This window comes from Zea mays, chromosome 3 (genome assembly GCF_902167145.1).
Source record: "Zea mays cultivar B73 chromosome 3, Zm-B73-REFERENCE-NAM-5.0, whole genome shotgun sequence".
Lineage (NCBI taxonomy): Eukaryota > Viridiplantae > Streptophyta > Magnoliopsida > Poales > Poaceae > Zea > Zea mays.
In genome coordinates, this window is record NC_050098.1 from 1891474 (window position 1) to 1911173 (window position 19700).

The 19700-nt window shown below is 41.7% G+C and overlaps 1 protein-coding gene and 1 pseudogene across 1 annotated transcript; both read right to left on the reverse strand.

Annotated features, from left to right (window-relative positions):
- Nucleotides 1-882: 882 nt before the first annotated feature.
- On the reverse strand, nt 883-9833 carry LOC103649541 (protein MODIFIED TRANSPORT TO THE VACUOLE 1). The gene is made up of 5 exons (XM_008675258.3): nt 9339-9833; nt 7913-8665; nt 6411-6566; nt 5286-6194; nt 883-1401 (listed from the first exon to the last, which is right to left on the reverse strand). The coding sequence occupies exons 1-5, from the start codon at nt 9543-9545 to the stop codon at nt 1366-1368; spliced, it is 2061 nt and encodes a 686-aa protein (XP_008673480.1). The 5' UTR covers nt 9546-9833; the 3' UTR covers nt 883-1365.
- Nucleotides 9834-10321: 488 nt separating this feature from the next.
- On the reverse strand, nt 10322-11433 carry LOC103651708 (photosynthetic NDH subunit of subcomplex B 3, chloroplastic-like; annotated as a pseudogene).
- Nucleotides 11434-19700: the final 8267 nt, after the last annotated feature.

Genomic DNA, 19700 nt, shown 5'->3' on the forward strand with positions numbered 1-19700 from the left:
GATAATCAAAACAAGGTTGCACCATTTTTGTGGCTATGGTTTAAAATTACAATAAGTTTTATATCTTTTTGATTGATAAGTTTTGAAATAGTCGTATGGAAAAAAATTAAACAACTATCAAAACTAATTATGCTCGAAAGCCAACTCAACAATGAATTTATTATTACATAGATATATAGAAACATACGTGTTTGCCGCACGTACACTTCCACTAGTTATTATTATAGAAACATTATCTATCTCCAAGATTCTTTCTAAATTTCGCTTACTAAGTTACTATTGTAGAGTCTTCAATATAAAAATTGTTTTCTATATTTCTTTATTTGTTAACAGTTTTTACATCTAAAATTATATCTATACCATTATATAATTCACCGCTTTAAACTTTACAAAACTCACACAAACAAATCATCTCGCGCATATAACCTCCACTAAATCCACCAAACAAATTACGTCCAGATTTAACACACAATCAACAACAACGGTTGAGATGATAACTCTCTTTTTTACTCAATTAAATCCAAAGAACATCATTTTTCGCCCCTCATTCCTCCCTCTCCGCCGCCCCTCTGTCGTCAAGATCTCTTCTTTTGTTAGTACGACTATATGTTAGTTATATTATACTCTCGAGATCTATTATCGTTTTCGATTTCAGCTAGCTAGAATATGAAATAGAAAGACGGCTAACAGACCAGGAATTTAGCCAGCTTCTGCATTTTGTCAGTCCAAAGCCTTGGTCTGTACACGGCGTGTATACGTGGATGCTGGGGCTACAAGACTGCTGCGTGCATTCCACAACCACAGGACCAGTGACTAGGAAAAACAAGGCCAAAGAAACTAGTCTAGCACAGGCAAAGCAACAAAGAGTAAACATACACGAGCAATATCACGAGGCAGCATTGCCAGGATCATGTAGCAGCACATATCATACTGCACCCTCTTATTCACGTTCCAAAGCTTTACAATTGCCACCAAAAAAATCCTCCATATACTTGTACAGAAAAGAAACATAAAACCTGCAGGTAACAAACACGTATAGTGTCTCACTCTTTTTTTTTCTAGAAAAGAAAAAGGATAGAGAAAAGGAGCACAACACAAAGAAAGACGGAAGATGCAATTTATTTTTCAGCGTAAAAAAGAACAGTCTTCGTCTAAATACATAGTACACAACGCAACATCTCGTCTTCCAACCGTATGGAACAACCCTTCCTTCTCATGTGTTCAAACAATGCCAAACCAGCCGTGTGAATCACGCATCCAATCTGCGAGGCTGTGACGAGATGCAGTTTTTGGAATTCCCAGCTATTGTGTCCATCAAATACTTGAGCTCTTTCCAGCATCTGGACATGTTCATTGCTTCCTGTTTCACTTTCTTGAACCACGTGCTGCTGCAAGGTGATCCTGAAGAAAAGGTAAAGTCAAGATTTTAGCAAAAAATAATTGCGGGATTACCATCGTTAGTCATGCAGATTTAACATATAGATAAGGTCGCTCAAACAAAGACTAATTCCATAATAAGATTTTACTTACATTTGCAGAATAAAATGAAATTCCAGCAAAGACTTCGCCGCAAGCAATGGAATAACAAGAATTGTAACAGTTCTACTAGCAAGCAACCTTACCATTTAACAAAATGTGAAGATTATTACTAGCAACTCAGTACTAGGGCTGCGGTTCCTTATAATCAGCATGTGCAGATTATTATTAGCAACTCCGAGTACTAGGGCTGCCTGATTTGTGTGAATTTGGTTACCCTACGTCCCTACCCCCCCCCCCCCCCACATGTAAGTTACGAACAGAGGTGTGAGTTGGGTTTGTATGTGCTGTTTTGTAGTTCAGCGAATTTACTGACTGCCTAGGGAAGCAAGGATTCAGAGAAATCCATTGGTTGTATGCAAATGTATGCCTGATGATAGTACATTATCAACAAAGCATGCATTTTTCAGTGCCCTGTTCGAGGATTGAAGACATTGAACTTCTTGTCTGGGGATGGGAGAATCCCGGATTGAAGAAATTAAACTTCCTGTCTATCCTGTCTAGGGATGGGTGATCCTGCATGTAGATCTACTTGATGTTGTTGGATTTCCAGATTTTGCTAGTTTGTATTTAATAAGAACAATATTTTATAAACAAGCTAGAATAGGGAATTCAGACCAGCCCTTTCATATCTCCTGAAGGATGGCATCAGTATTTCGTAAACGATACTAAATAAACGTTGAACTACATTGTTGCGATTTCTAATACAACCAAGGATCACGAAACCGTTCGATTAATCCGGCTAACCGGCCGATAAATCGGTAATCAGTGGTGGTCGGTAAGGTTGTACTCGTACCACCGATTTACCCATTTGAATTTGAGATATTCTGTAAAGTTTGAACAAAAAAATTGATGCCAATTTTTCTATAAATACTATGGACTATTTTAAGACTTTCCACTGAAACCAATTTTGAAAACATGCAACGGATTTCAAACTAAAAATCAAACAACTTTTGGAAAAATAAAAAATAGGTAAATCAAGCAATTTGGCCGATTAGCTGCCCCTGCTAGCCGATTAATCGATCTCAGATAGAGATAAATCGAGGGGGCTCTAGTGGTTAGGTTTTGAGGATTTTCTTTCTTTTAACTTCAAATCTTTTTAGCATTGGTGCTGCTACTTGTAATAATAGTTAATATTATTGCTATTTTCATTGATGTCAAATTGCATCGATCCGGTTTAGAAACACATGGACAATATATATCATGGATTCAAGTGCAATTATTGCAAGAAACAGTGGAAGGGGGGTGCTACACGTTTCAAGCAACATCTTACAAGAAGCAGTGGAAGGGGAGCGATGGCACGTATAAGACATGTGGTGGCTCCTCCCAAGAGGGTGTCTGTGCCATGTTCACTGGAAGACGCTACATAAAATCAAGATCACGACACACCTCGGGAGCGTAGGACCACATTCACGGGATGGGACACCACGGCCTACAACAAGTGTATTGGACCCCTGATTCTAGCAATGAAAGACAAGGTTCATCTTCACACCCTTCTTCCGTATGTGAATTATCCGGTTGGTGAAGTGACTCGGGAACTGATGAGCAGGGCATGTTCATCTTCACAGGATCAGTGGAATGCACAACCGTGGGAATGATCTTCGACGGAGGGTGTATTTGTATCTTCGATGTTGTTTCTAAACTATGAAACAATGTCATGTAATGTATTTGAACTGCTAAATATTATTATTGGACTTGTGATAATATTTGGGTCATCTGCTGTTCAAATTATGGGACATTAATGTGCTTTATTTGCCAAAAAACGTATGGTTCGATTTCTGCATCTGTGCTGCCGGTTTATCATGTCAGAAGCCGATTAATCGGTCTTATCGACCGATTAATCAGTTACGAGCCATTTTGAATTCAAAACTGAGTTGATTTTGATTTCGGTCGGTTTCCTACCGATTTATTGCGATTAATCGGATATCGGTGGCCACAGGCTTTTGTGTTGCATCCAGATTGGTGAACCCTGAATACTACACGAAGCATGGCAATTTCTGAACCTTCTCTTGGTAGCATCAGAAATTCAGAACTATACATTGGTCTCCTCTAGTTATATAAATATTCTCTGGAAACCTTTTATATTATTTAGTCAAAGGCTTTTTTAACACAAAAAATCTTCCTTTAAAGCATATATGCTAGATTTCACATGAACAGAGATATAAATAAACTGAATGAGTAAGCCAAAAAAAGGACTTAGAAGTGAAAACTGAAGTAGCAGTGCAACACACAACTTATATGTTTTGCAACTTTACTCTGATAATATCACCTTTTCTCGTATGTCTTCTTTTCACATATATGAATATTTTGCAGCATCCATTCATGACGTAATAGATCGGGATCCAAATGTTTCTTCATAATTTGCTAGGGACCTAAATTATTTTTAGTTCAAAAATGAATAGAAATAAAGCCCGATCCTAATCTGATGTGATCCTTACATTTTATAGTGTAAAATTTAGAGTCCATTGTCACCTCTATTCATGACTGATACTTACCCTTGTCCTGATACCAACACACAAGTCATATTTTGCAACTTCTCTGATAATATACACCTTTTCTTGTATATGTCTTCTTTTCAGGTATATGGATATTTTGTAACAGCAATTCATGACTGATACTTAGCTTTGTCCTGATACCAACTCGAATCTGGATATAATGCAGCAGCTTTTCTTCATCTTGTTATTTAGTATCATCCTTAAGCTGCTTAGCTAGGGGAGTTTTGGTTTTAGGTTTATGTTGTGTACTTTTGTCAGGTCGACGTGCTACCTGCTTGTGAACTTGGGACTTGGGAGAGTTTTATTTTACATTTAAATGCTATTTAGTGTGGGCGCGCTGAAGATTCAAGTAGTGTGTATTCAGTGAGAATGGCAAGAAAGTATACTTCAGACATCCATATTGTGTTTGTGATATATGGACCCTGCTAGTTCAGATTTTTGCTTTCAGATTTTCCTAGCATACAAAATAACTAGCTAGTGAACTATACAACTTTATATCATACTCCTAGCGGTATCAGGTTGCCACAAGGACGATTATCTAGCATCCGCAGTCCGTGTTGTGTCAGTTTCCGTCATGGCAGATCATCTAGCGCTCAACCGCTCACAGGAACTATTTGGATGATTGGACTGGGTTGGATTGACATGGCAATAGACTGGATTGAATTGGATGTTCCACACAAGGTAGTGGTTTAGATTGGATAGGTGCCTCCCTTTAGTTGGACTACTTTTCAACTGGGTTGACCACATATGGATTTTAATCAACTCAGGTTTACAGGTGATGATGCAGATAACTGACATTATTCCTTGTTAGTTTCCTACTACAGTTTACGTCTCAATCATTACCCGCATTTCATAACACCACAGAAATCATGTACCCAACCAATGTGTATCAAGTATCAGGCATCTTTTCCCCTAAACAATCAGACTTTGTTCCCTCTGCCAATGTCCAAGGTCCACGCAATCCTATATAGGCTCTCTCTGCGTCCACACTCCACACAGCCATGAGCCATCTACTTCCAAAAGCCTAGGGGTTTGTGAAGCAAGTTTGAAATTTCAATGAGAAATGCATCCGATTCAAAAGCCTACTTATTTCAAAGAACCTTGAGCGGCGCCCAATTTATATAAACATATTACTAGCTTACAAATCATTGAATTTAGATACTATACATCAAGAAATGTTAGAATATCCTAAGTGAATTTCTAGTTGTAAATAATTGCAGGACAAGAAACTAATGAGTAGGTGGAAATACATACCGAAACAAAATCAAAAGCTTTATTGTCATCTTTCTTCGAACTGCTCATCACTGCAACATGATTTTGAGGTTGATTACTTGAATTGAAAATATCTGGAAGCACAGATGTATTCCCACCGTTCATCGAATTGAAAGAAGAATTCCCAAGTCCAGCATTGAAATTTCCAAAACTTTGCAGTAACTGCTGCTGCTGAGCAAGAAGAATCCCCATGGCACCATAATTTAATTGTTGTCCAGGAAATGATTGATTGAGCATCATATGTTGAGGAAAGCTGTACTGCAATGGAGTCTGCTGCTGTTGGTAAAGCGAGTTTTGACCAAGAATGTCATTCAATGTTGCAGCACTTGGCACATGGCCGGACTCATTTTTTGTATCAAAGAACTGTGAACCACTGTTGCTATTGGGTTCTGCTTTAACTGCAGACTGAGCATGGCCTGTTCCATTAAGGTTCAAGCCAGCAATCAAATCATTGACAGTTCCTTGGTCAGTAACACTACCCTGGTTGAAAGAATCAGGGGAGCTGCCAAAGATATCTGGTAATTCATTTTTGTCCGAAGAACTATCATGCATGGTAGTTGATGATTTCTCTTCTACTGTCAACCCTGAGAACAGATCATTAGTCTCCTTAGTCTCTGCCTCATGGAATGATACATCTGCAAATGGGTCGCTTCCATTACTATCAGCAGTGACACTTGTATCAGAAATAGGTTCACCACCAAGCAAATCATCAACTGAAGAAACATATGCACTGTTCCCAGAATTCTGTTCAATGCTTGCATGTCCAGAACTTGTTGCCAGATCATCTTGATCACCTGTATCGATCAAATCAGGCATCTGAACAGGTGTGGGCATCGCAGCTTTTGTTGCTGCGGTTCCGGTAGGTTGTTCCCCAATCAGCATATTCAAGACCTAAAAAAAGTAGCACATATCTTATTACATGCTAGTGATTGACAATAAAACAAGTTTTTCACAAAGAATTAGTGTTTAAAAATTAAAAACTGAAACTATAAGCTCAGCTGTACAAGGAAAAAGGAGGCAAGTTGTTTTCTTTTTTCTTTGAATGATGGACAAGTAGCATCCAGAAGTCTTCTACATAAAAAGGTCCACTTTTCCATGCAGACTCACCTTTGAGGCTTTCTCTCTGAGAGAAACCTGTGGCAGCTCAGAGCATTTAACAACAGAAGCTGTGTTCTCAGTGAAATATGAAGCGATGATAGAGTAAGGATCAGTATCCTGTTTCCTTACAATGGCTTCTAACACACAAATAGCCTTCATGCGAACCTGGGGAAGTATACAAATACATTGAATGTTAATGAACTATTGAAAAAGCTTACTGGAAATGCTTTGATTAACAGAAGGAAAACAAGTATGCATGCATATGAACAAACAAGTAAAAGCCATGAAATAGTAGTGTGTGGAAATATTGAAATGAAGTGAACAAACTATGTGTTAAGGACAGCTAAACCCACTCACAATCACAAATACCAGTTGCAAGGCAAACAAAACAGACAACACCACTTACAAATTTTAAGATTTGCAGAACCTATTTCCAAAACCAGGGGAAGAAAGTTTTGATGAGTGGTGGGAAAGAACTCTGGCTGCAGCACCTGCCCCTGTTAGAAAATGCCTTAATTCTCTAGTTATTCTAGGGGCATGGATTCTTTGGAACCATCGAAACAGGTGTGTGTTTGATGGTTTCTCCCCATCCATCGATTGAGCTATGTCCCTAGCTGGTGAGGAGCTCATTCTCTAGAGATTGGCCGGTGCTAGCAGCATGGCTCTAGAGGAAGTTTGATATCAAGAGGACCTAGTTGATTCTTGGTCGGTTTTTTTTTCAAAGGCGCGTTGTATGTTCTGAGTTGAGTGGGTGTTCGTTTGTATGGGCCCTTGCCCTTTTTTTTCTTCTTCTTAATACAATGATATGCAGCTCTCCTGCATATTCGAGAAAAAAAGATACAAATTTAAGAACAACACCACTTAAAATTTTAAGGTCTGCTGTTGGCTGCCTAATATATAATATCAGAATCAATCTGTCAGCCTGTATGATAAATAAATACTCTAAACATATCATGAACTGCAATGCAACAATAGTCATGATTGCATATTGTTCTTTGTTTTCATGTAAACAAGTCAAGCATCAACACATCTTGTACATCTGTTCAGTTATAGATTATGGCAACTACATCGAAAGTTGAACATTGAGCTGACAATGCTGTTTCTCCATGGACTCTATTGGACCACTAATAGCATAATCCAAAAGCATAGTATAACATCAACAACAGTTAAAGTGACCTATTTCATCTGTCCAAAGTGAAGATAATGCATATTTCTCTTCTACCTAATGTTTTCCCTTTGACATTGCAAAATATTAAAATGTAAATATAAACTTCTTAATAGCTTATTGCATTTCTGGGAATTCTCACAGTAGCATTTAATCGAAATTCACAAGTGCATACATGTAAAACTTGAAGCAACAGCACAAGATCAATTTATTTAGCACCGCTTTCAGGAGAGTTAGGAAACATGGCATGGAACTAATTTCTACATACTATATGTTAACTGACTAACTGTGCATGGGGACCATAGGGGTGAAACTAAACAAAAATAAGTGAGACACATAAACTCACCTGCCATAATGGAGAATTCAGTTTGCTCTCAAGTGCACGGCTCAAGGCAACTGCATCCAATTTGGAAGCTTCTGCGAAAAAAATTTGCAGAGCATCTCGCGTTGGTTGCAATCGCACACCACTTGCAGTAACAATTGTCTCTAGAAGTCTTTCTTCACGAGTCTTAATCCCTGGTTGACTTGAGCTAGTTTCATCAGTTGGTGTAGAACTGGAAGTTGGACCCCAAGGACCAGAAGGTGCATTCTTTGAAGCATCAGATGAGGCTCGGCTCTCACGTTGAATTTCACTTGGATCATACCGACCATATCTTTCAGATTCCGTGGTCAAAGATCTACGGAGATTAGGGCTCCTGTATGTGCTACCATTGTCATTTGTCATCATTGCATGCGCTGCAGCAAAGTTGCTCAACCCCTGCTTAATGGATGCACTTCCAATACCCACTACCTCGCTAAGCTCGCTAAGGAAAGACTTCTTGTCATCTCTAGATGGCTCGTAATTAGTATTTCCAAAGCCCTGTATGCGCTTGCCAAGACTTTCGGTTGCAACAGCAGGTTTAGGGTCCTCTGTGGAGAAAATTGCAGCTATAGCCTCATTCGCAGTTTCGCGAACAGCCTTATTAAGGGCATCCCCTCTTAAGGGATCAGGGTGGCCTTTGTAATGAACTAGTTGGCGCATAGCCGCTGAGTGCCTTTGCATCTCCCTCTTGAAATCAGTACCAGATTTTCCAACTGCGTATTTGATCAACCTTAAAGCCTGGAGAGCAAATGTAGAAAGAGTCAAATACCATTGAGCTGGGAGACTACATGTTCAATGTATTGACAAACAAGATGGAAGCTAATGCTGGTACAGTTCCCATTGCAAGCATGTGCGCTCCATTAGCCAGCAACCACCATATGATGACAGAAAGAAAGAACTGGGGAGTCCTGGTTCCAGAATTTGTATGATTACATAAATGTAAGCGCTTACGCTATCATGGTACATGCAGTGGGTACAAAACCTGAAAGACTATTATATCCTTCAGAATAATTTGGATCGCCCTAGAAAGGTCCTGCTACGTGTCCAGAAGAACTAGGATAAAGGTATCAACCACAGCATCACCAAAATCTAATTCTGTTTCTGATAGCCACCAGCAGTGATGACAAATTATAATGTCAATCACCTAATGTACACGAGTCGGATTCTCCACATGAAACAACCTCAGCTACAACCGCAATACCGCACGTCTGTACCAACAATCACATTTGCTATAGCCTAGACCATTCATATGGGTATCCCCAGCCCAGACTTCTATTTGTTAGACAGAGTGCAGCAGAAAACAACCACATGGCCCATATAGGCGCCCCATAAGCAGTCGCTCAATGGAACGTGATTCAGGCATATCATGCAGCTCGCCGCGGGTGATGCAAAGCAAGGCAGGGGCACCCACCTTCTGCTTGACGAGGGGGCTCTTGTTGTCAAGGCGCTTGAGGACGAAATCGGCGACCTCCTTGACGATGCTGGCGTCGGAGGCGCGCAGGAGCTCGCAGATCTCCTCGAGCTTGTAGACGGGCGCGACCTTGTCGTCGTCGGCCGTGACACCGTCCACCATCCGCGATCGCCAGTACGACTCCACCGCCCGCCGGCTCTGATCCATGGCTGATGCCCCGATGGGAGGGCGGGATCTGGGATCGGGAGGGGGCGGGGACGGGGGCAGGGACGGGGGTGGGGGTCGGGGGCGTAGACCGGGTCCGCTCGTCGACGAGGAGAGGCGTGGAGGGAGGAGCCGAGGAGGGTTGGGGTGAGCGGAGGAACGAAGGAGGAGGTGGGGCCGTGGAAGGTTCTAGAGGAGGATGGCCGCGCGGGTCTGCCTGCCCATTGCCCTTTGCTTTGCCACTCTTTGTGCCTCCCTGTGCAACCAACAACAACAACAAGCGTTTCGTTTTGCCAAGCGGTTTTGCATTTGTTTGTATTTGTACCCAGATGAGAAGAAATCTTTATGAACTGAACCGGCTGTGATTAAGATTCGCTTGAATTTCAACTGACATTTGTTTACATTTGTTTGGGAAAAGCCTACTACTGCCCATGACATGACATGCGTATCTTTCTTGCGTATCACAAATCTTCAGAGTACACTAGGTGAGTGCCCGTGCGTTGCAACGGAACCGTATAATAACACGATAACCAAAGAATGAGATAGAGATTTGCCTGTTTTCATTATACAAGTGTACTGAATATACATGTAAATGAAACAATTCCTGAACTAATGGACCAAAAACCGGAACATGTATCATGTCCAAGAATTGTACACCACCAATCAAGTAATCCCTTCCCAACTCATCAGTCACAACCTCCAACCTAGGGCCTAATGAATCAATCTGTATCATACTGCAAAATGAACAAGAATTTGGCTCACTGTCCTGTACAGGGCATGGCGATTTTGTATCTTCTCTAGTGCACAGGGCATGGCGTTTTAGTCACATACAACTAGACGATCGATCATCCACCAACGTGGTGCTGCACTGCACTGCGCGGTCATCTCTTCCACTGGGGCAGCCGTTGGACGACAACCTAAAAAAATGCAAATGACAGTTGACAGTGTATATGGTTAAGTACTTCACTGAACAACTTTCTTTTTCAATGCATATGGAAGTGAAGTGTTGATTGCAGGATGTGTGGGGAACAAAACGAAGCTTGCCTTGCCAGAGTTCTCTTTGTTGCCTATAATAGTCTGGCAAGCTAGCCTCCATGAGTCTGGTTTCTGCCAGGGACAAGGGAGATCAAACGAGCTTATTGAGTTAAGACAGAGCAACTGAGTGCTGAGTGAACTGTGCGCGTTGTCCAGTGTCCAATGCCTACCTTCTTCAGGTATCGATTCTCGGTGCTCATCCTCTCATTCAGGAGCTCCTTTCCATCGATTATCTATAGATTTCACAGCACCCAAAGCAGACATCCGGTTAACCCAGCTTGTGCTTTTGTTGGGAGTGTGTCCACTCCCCAATTTTTAGCTGCACTGCAGACATTCGGTGTTGTAGATTGGGGTGGAGAGGAAGTACCTCGATGATGCAAGTGCCACAACTTCCGCCGCCACCGCAGTTCATCACCTTGCCTTGCGAGCGATACAGCAAGACCACGCTTTGTCAGGCAGGCTACAACACAACACAAATGAAGAAGAAGAAAAGCAGAACCCACGTATGCGGCGTAGAGCTCGATCTTGTTCTCGTTCATGACGTCACAGGAGCTTCTCGCCGCTGGTCGCCTCCGCCCGGTCCACCGGGAAGGAGCTGTCGGCACCGGGCTTCGGCTATCGAGCATCACAGAGTGCAGACCAAACAAATCAGGCCTCTAGCGACCATGCATACTCCCGCTTCGGCGTTGGAGGAAGGGCAAGAGAGAGAGAGGCAGGCTTACCCCGATGAAGCTGATGCTGATGATGAATCATTCTCGCCAGTGTAGAGGTCGTACGCCTTCCAGGTGTGGTCCAGTGCGCAAGGCTTGCCGGCGTCGAGACGGTCCCATGGCTTGCCCTTCCCAGACCAGTGCATGAGGCTGACGAACCCGTTATGGAGAGGGCGGCAGCTACCGAACACGTTGTCGCCGCCCAGGCCGTGCTGGTTCTACCATAAACAGAAGTACAAGAATGACCTATTTGTGTTTCACAGGGTTAGTTGCATTAATCATCATCGTATTCTAAATCTCTAAACCTTGAGAAATAACTAAAAATGAGATACGACTAATGCACAGGCAGTCAAACTTACTGTTTGAGTCGCAAGTATAGTCTTGCAAGCTGGAAGCTGTTGTTGAGTAAATGGATGATCTTCAAAAACATCAGAATAGAGTCATATACATAACAAGACCTCCTACTTGTTTCATATTTAAACCGCAAAGATAACATCATCAAATAAATTACTCTATGCTACTTCTCCCTTATGAATCACTTCATTAAAAAACTTTATGAATTCACGATCGCCTAATCTTTGAAAGAGATTTTTTGTTTTGGTTCGAAGCACATCAAATTCTGCATATGGTGCAAAAAATCTAGTCCTCAAAATCACTACGAATCAGGTTTGAGAGAGAAACAAATAACACAATTCTGCTTCTTTATCAGAGGAGAGATTGATTACCCTGAGGCCTATTGCTAATGCATTTCTTCATGGTGACTGCCAGGTCTTCCTGGCTAGAGCTCGGCCTGGCTGTATCGCCATGCGTCGACACCATTGCTACCCTAGCAAAGACTCTAGCCCTATAGCAAAGACTCTAGCTATTTGTTTCGAGAGTATGGCACCTCTAAATAAACAACAAAGAACCAAAATCAAAACGATTATCAAGTATTTGTTTCGAGAGTATGGCACCTCGGTGAAGGAATCAAGGAGGCACGACTCCTCTGCTGGAACCTGGCGTCGATGCGACCGTCCAATTCTGCGACAATGAGCCAAAACTTGTAGTTAAAGGACTCGTATAATTAAATACAGAACTTGCCCACTAATTTGATTAATGGAGATGTCTTCGACAATGTTTTGCGTCAAGCATTTCACAAAATTATAGTTTAAAGTAATTGATTTGTGTCTAATGTGAGAGAAACATGTATCAAGAAGACCACAAAATCAAATGATGGCTCATGCAGTGAAGTGTCAATGACTACCATAAATTAGGTGTGAAAAGTGACTGCATCTACGAACACAACAACCCACCATATGTAGATGCATGATTTAACCACTTGAAATCTTTCATAGTGCTAGTTCGTCCTAGGCAACATGATGAGGATGGTACCACGTCCTGTGCAGTGCGATTGTTCAGAAATGTTATAATCTAGACAAAATTCATAACACCCTCTCTAAAATAAGCTTGGGTACAAGCTAATGGAGCTGACAATAGATCGGATCAATAAACGACACAATAAAAGCCTTATCCAGCAGCGTGAAAGGAATAATTGATGTTGAACTTGTACAGGTCCTACTACTCAGAGAGAAACATACATAGTAGATATGCCCCTATTTAAGTATGTGTGCAGGTGGGCATGTGACTAACACAGATATTCCCCTTATCTCAGTGTGCACGGCGACAGGCACCTTTCAGAGTTCTGGAAGGCTCCTGTGTTCTGCAACGCCCACCCAGGCACACGCGCATTGCCATCACACCAGGAAGGAAAGTGGAGTGGAGTGGAGTGGACTGACCTCTCCTTGCGCTCCTGAAGCGACTTCATCTACGACTTGTAGTGGTTCTCGATGTACTGCTTCGCCAAAATACCAGTGCCCATGACATGCAATCCTCCTGATGGGGACTGTTTAATTTAATCCTCCTGATGAAGACCCCAGCATACCAAAATACCAGTACCCATGACATGCAAGCTATCCCATAAGTACATCCAATTCCAAGACCTTTGGCCATCCCAGCTTTGTAACCAAGCTTCAGTGTGTTCTGGATTGCTTCATAATATGAATTGAGCGTTTTGCTCTCTCCGACAAAAGAGTACACTGTTCTTACTTGTGCAATTGCCTGTTCCAGAATTAATTCAGCCACCAAATAAGTAGAATTGCATGAAACTAATTCTTATAATTACAACATAGTGACTTATAGATTGTAAAAAAAATATGTACATAGTATGGCAAACAAATTAAATTGGGTGTGCGATGTTTGGTTACCTTTGTTTTTAAAAAAACAGACTGGGGGGGGGCGATCTATCCCACTTGAATTATATTAGAAACCAGTAGTGAAAGTTACAGAAGTCGGATACAGTATTCTAGAACAATTGACTTTGCTTTTTGGTACTCTCTGACAGCAAGATCATATTCTCCTTTTCTAATGTTCCCACGGATTGCACTTGGCAGGTTAAATAGTGTTCGGAATCTTTGAAGCATTCCCTGAACAGATCTGATCTTTTCAGCTTGGGCCTGTACCAGAAGTTAAGAATTTAGTGCACTCAATAAGGAAACTTGAAGCAATAGCAATAGTTCTAGAGACAGCTTAGTTTATATACCTGCCTCTCAAATAGAGGCTCAAATGCACGATTTGCCACACCACTAATTTTTAGTGTCACTGAATACAAGTGAGCAGTACCTGCACCTTCAGGATCTTCCTCTATCTGTCTCAATTTCGACTCAATGTCTGCAAAAAAACTGTGTTACAAGGGGATGCAAAACATTGTCCATAGATATAGTAGTTTTATAGGAGGCCGTTCTTGCGCTGGTCACTTTGGAGCTGAATGACCTGCAATGGATAAACAGATCAGTATACCCACCAACCAGCAAATACCATTTTGTGAGCTTGAAACACGTTATTCTCGCATCTTACCAGGCCTAGCTCTGGCTTCTGAACTTCAGTACCATTGCAGGAGAATTCCTTCTTCAGATCAATGAGGTTCTTGTTATAGCTGAATTCTTTGTTCAGACCCTGGACTGTAGTCAGACTCTTTCTATCGTTGCGCTCTTAGATGCGCATATGCACATAATCCTTCGTTCCAAGACCAACACCAGACTCCTCGGCATTAGCCTCAGCAAATGGATCTATCAGAGACAATACCATACCATCAGATGCATAATAATACTAAGCATGTTCAAGATGAACTTCGTGTGTGTGTGTGTGATGTTATCAATCTGATCAGTAAATCTATAAACGTGCTCGATAGATATACAGAAGCCTTTGAATCCAATGGGGACGCCTAAACCTTTAGATAGGCACACCTGAAGTTTCAGTTTCAAAGAGAAATAGAAGCATCACCATACATGTGCCTGTATTCCATTCATATGTAAGTACTGAGTAGTGTAGCTAAGCATAGTGCTCTGAAAATTGTAACATACTGAAACTGAATCTGCGGCTTTCACAAGTCCGCCCATAAGAACTCCAAGTGCATGGCACAATGAACATAATAGATAAAGAAGCTCGGACGAACACAGAGATGTCTAAAATTTCTAAGTGACGAGCCAAATTAGATACACATATGATCCATGCAAAGATGAGATTTCTGCAAAGAATACCATGCTGCGTGAGTAAGTAAGATATGAATGACTCACTTATCCCTCATAGTAGCAGCCTTTTCTCTGATTTGCATTTTTTAGATTTAAATTCAGGCACGTTAGAAATACTCAAACGGCTAGCAAGTTTTTTGCCGCTTCTTCAGAACACCAGATGTTATGGCATCACACTTCTCTGCTACCTCATCATTGGAATTCTCAAGCCAGTCTAGTATAGGCTTACTGTAATCAGTGGCAATTTTTGTGTACATAATGTGGTAAACTCTACCTTCGTAGAAGACCATTGATATTCCTTCTTGTGGGATGGAAACGAATAATGTTGTTATTAGCCTGAAAAATATTGTCAAGACAAATTGAAAATTATTCATGCATAGCAAAAGGTTCATAATCGACTGATGTCTTACCATGCAGTAAACCAGCACTATGGCAATGATGTCAGAACTATCCTACAAAATAAATAGTAGAAGGCCAGATTTATCCATTATTAGATACCAACAACATATGAATTTTGAAAGGAAGAAAAATATATCAGTACCATCCCAGTAATTATAATTGCCAGTCTAATAGAAGGATTTATCCAGTACAAAAATATACTGGATTGCTAGTACAAAAATATAATTGCCAGTCTAATAGAAGGATTTATCCAGTACAAAAACATCACCAATTTGGCAAAATGCTTACTATCCAGTTATTTCAAATAGGATTTGGACCATTTTTTAATTGTTAACTGGGTCAGGTCAAAACTTATGCTAGACACAAAGAAATGTTAGGCGGACCCAAACAAGATGATATCTCAAATGGTCATAGAATGGAATTGCTGATAATTTTAAGTCAAAGTGATCAAAATAGCAAACCTGAACATTTCTTTCCTCTATTAGAATCCCATTCGCATTCTCACACAACACCCTTACCTATACCACATAAATTGCAGGGGATAAAAGCCTCCAATTCAGTACTACAAACAATATGCTTGCATACATTTAGAGCACAACTCCAATTCTATAATTTGATCCATTGGACAAGCTATTTGACCATACAACCATGGCTCACCAATACAATATTACGATAAAATAATCTCAAAAGCTATCAAATTGAAGTGACCCCAAATCCCTCAAGTGGTAGTAGTAGCTGACTGTGCATCTACTTCTGAACTAACATAGGATGAAAAAAATAGAAATAACATATTGCAATTTAGAAAATAACAGTTAACCTATTTGCATAGTGCAATTTAGAAAATGGCTAACTGAGGATATCAAGACTGATATTGGATCTAGAATGGTTAAGGTCATCAACTGCATCTCCTTTTATATTAGCGATCCAAAAATTAGCAATCTAAAAATTATTTGCTATTGTTTGTGAATAGCATAAATCTAATGAAATGATCATGAGCATGACTGTACTTATTAAAATAAATCTAATGAAATGATCTACGCAACACTGTACTTATTAGAATTAATCTCATGAAAACATCCACGCGGCACTGTACCAATGAGATGCAGTAGGCCGACATACCTGGCTGTAGTATTCCTAGGACCGTGCCGAGAAGGATGGGGGTTGATCTGCTCGCCCACGCTTGTCATTTTATCGGTCCAATGATGTTGTCGATGGAAACCTTGCGCCGGAGCATGGATGGAATGTTACGCCGCGTCCAAAAACTCGCTGACCTTCCATGGAGAGCAGATCGGTTATGGGGGGGAGTGGATCGAGCTGCCTTCCATCGGTTGGGCGCACCGTGGGCGGGATTGGCGTGCACAGCCGTGGATCGCGTCGAGGAGGAGACCGTGACCCCAGTATTCCATAGCACGCAGATCAGTGGGGGAGTGGATCGCGTCGAGTTTTTGGATCGCGGGGGAGAGGCGACCTTGCCTCGGTATTCCATAGAGAGATCGGTCATGGGGGAGAGGCCGAGGAGGACACCGCAACACGAGAGTGGATCGCACCGATCTACGCGCCGAGGAGGAGATCTGCACCGCAACACGGGAGGGGACCGCGCGGATGGGTGGGGGACTAGATCGCGCCGATGGAGAGCAGATGGGTGGGGGAGTGGAACGCGCCGATCTGCGCGCCGAATAGGAGATCTGCGTCGTGCCGAGGAGGAGAACTGGATCGCGCCAATCTGCGCGTTGAGGAGGAGATCTGCGCCGCACCAAGGTGGAGAACTGGATCGCGCCGAGACACGGGAGGGGATCGCGCTGAGGCACGGGAGGGGATCGCGCCGATGGGTGGGGGAGTGGACCTCGACATGGGAGTGGTGTGGGGCGGGATGCCCGGCGGTGAGCTTGGTGGCGGGCGGTCTCAGGGGCGGGGTTGGTGGGGGCGTGGGCTCGGGGGCGGGATACCCGGCGGCGATGGCTGGCGGGCGCGCGTATTAACCGGTCTGGGGCCATTATTCCAGGGAGCCGCTGCGGGGCTGGGCGGCTGGCCATCGAAGGAAGCCGGAAGAAGCGCGGGCGGGATTTGAGGATGGAGCGCGGAGGGAGCGTGGAGGGGGCGCGCTGGCGAAGGCAGAACCGGGATGTGGACGCCTACAATACACACATAAGGAGTAGTAGAGTTACAGGTAAAGGTGACGTGACGTGTGCGTGTTACGAACAAATTTGCCATTTCTAACTGACCATGTAGCAAAACCTTACTTTGCCCCGTGCCAAGGAACAAAACAAGAAACAAAACCTCTAATTCAAATAGAATTACAAACAAACGAGCACATGTTTATTGTCTTTGTTATTGTCACAACTCAACTCACAGCCTCAGCCAACAAAACGAACTGTCAAAATCGACGCCCAAACATTAAAAAAAGAGACACAGACACAGATTGAGACAGAGATAATCCTATGGCGGATGGACAGTGTCAACTAAGCTACAAGGCGATCGCAACTATATTTATATCCATGTTTGTCATATGTCAATATCACTTTCACAGAGAAATGAAAGGCCTCAACACTAGACTTCAAAGTATGCCTGCAGTCTAAGAACTGCATGTCAATATCTTCAAGTGTTGAATATGTATTTAGGAATCTCTCAAGTGGTCTTGGTCCAATCGCAAGCAAAGGTTTATGAAGCACCCTCTTCAACAACCTAGACCTCAGATCAAGAATACTAGCCAAAATGATTGGTGATCAACATGAATATAGGAGATCCAAATACACCTCAAAACTTTTACACCTTCGTTGGCACCATTTACACCAAATTTATTACAATGGACATTATACTTTGGTGAACATAATTAATACATGCATAGGTTTATGTGTTATTAGAAGATCTGCAAGAACTAACCTCCTTTCCATTTGTCTTAAAGTTCCTTCACAGCGGTCCACAAGTATATCTCCTCGTGCAAATATATATGGAACTGACGTTCCGGCCGTATTTTGAAGGATGAGATGAACCTGTACCCAAAAATGTGATGTCCATATCTTCCCCTATAGCATCCTCCACACATCATCTGATCTTCAGGTTATGCTTTACCTAGCCAATTTCTTGAAAAGGAGTGCCATCGTCTAGCTTATCTGATTTTTGATCGATCCATGGTTCTCCAACCATACGACTGCCAATTGGTGGTAGTGTACTTATTATCATTCACATTATTTGGCCAAAATTCGTGAACCTGTTCAGGAACTTATCTAATCTCTAGGATCTCATATACAAGCTCTTGTACAATATTCTTGTAGGCGAACAAGTTCGAAGTAGAAGCTTTATCCAAACCCAGTTGAGCATACGAACCAAAATGAAACTGGAGAAAAAGGAATAATAACATTCAGTGCTATACTACACTTAACCAAAATAAGTTAAGCAACACGCCAGTTTATATCACTCATTCACTCCTTAGTTTCTTTTTACATTCCTCTTTGAAAGAAGGGTGTTCTCCTACAACCATACTTGTATGTTATTTATATATCATTACTAGAATGTAAAAGGCATCATGTTAGGGATTGATTCCATGCTCAAGGTAGGCTTATCTTTTGAGGAGGGACCTTTGGGTCGTAAGGGCCCCAAAACTGCTTCTCTTGATAGGTGCACCAGATGCAAGGGGCCTTGGGAACTTATCCTGCTAGGTGTCCTAGGGTGTGAGAGGCTCAAAGGGTTTATCTCGCTAGGTGCTCCTATCCTTCCTGAGGCCACAAAGCCCTCTAAAGCCTCCCCTGAAATTGCATCCTATAATTTTCATTACATATTTTATGATTTTCGTCGTTCATCGATGTTTCAATATAAAACTGCTTTAAACTATTATATTTGTTTATTGTGAGTGGTTTAGTGAGATTATGTCATTATCGCGATTTAGTTCAGTCCTTTCTATTTTTCTCACTGCCTTTGTCCCTGATGCGGGCGTTTGACAATACCAAATGCTAAGTTCTAAAGAAGATAACATATCTGATAGACCAAACTCTCACTGACCCTTCATCGATGTTAGATCGAACATCATTGAGGTAGGGATAAACACTAAACAAACCTCATTCCAAAGTATTATTATCGCCACTACCTCGTTAGTGACACAATAATCCAAAACTTAGATTAACAACAACCTATAAACCTAAATAAAACGATGAAGGTGATCAGGTCTCCGCTCCTCTAGGACGATGATTAGGAGAGAGGAGTGGAACCGAGGGTCGAGGCGGTGTTCTTCGAGTGGGCATTCTAAGAGCGACTAGCGAGTTCTTCTTGCTCATTCGCTAGCAAGCGTCTGTAGTGAAGACATTTTTATACTCTCTAAATCATAAATTATAAGGTGTTCTAACTTTATTTGAGGTATAAAACATCTCTAGGTTGGCTAAATATATATAATAAAATAACAACATTTATGATACAAAATAAGTAGTGTTATGTTTTATTGATTATTTTTTATATTA

Bases quoted from the DNA above. Each gene is read 5' to 3' on its own strand.
- LOC103649541 (XM_008675258.3), bottom strand. From the start codon at position 9,545: ATGGATCAGAGCCGGCGGGCGGTGGAGTCGTACTGGCGATCGCGGATG. The intron at 8,666-9,338 runs GTGGGTGCCCCT...TTTGCTCTCCAG, and splicing joins GCCCCCTCGTCAAGCAGAAG to GCTTTAAGGTTGATCAAATA. The intron at 6,567-7,912 runs GTGAGTTTATGT...ATACTTCCCCAG, and splicing joins TGAATTCTCCATTATGGCAG to GTTCGCATGAAGGCTATTTG.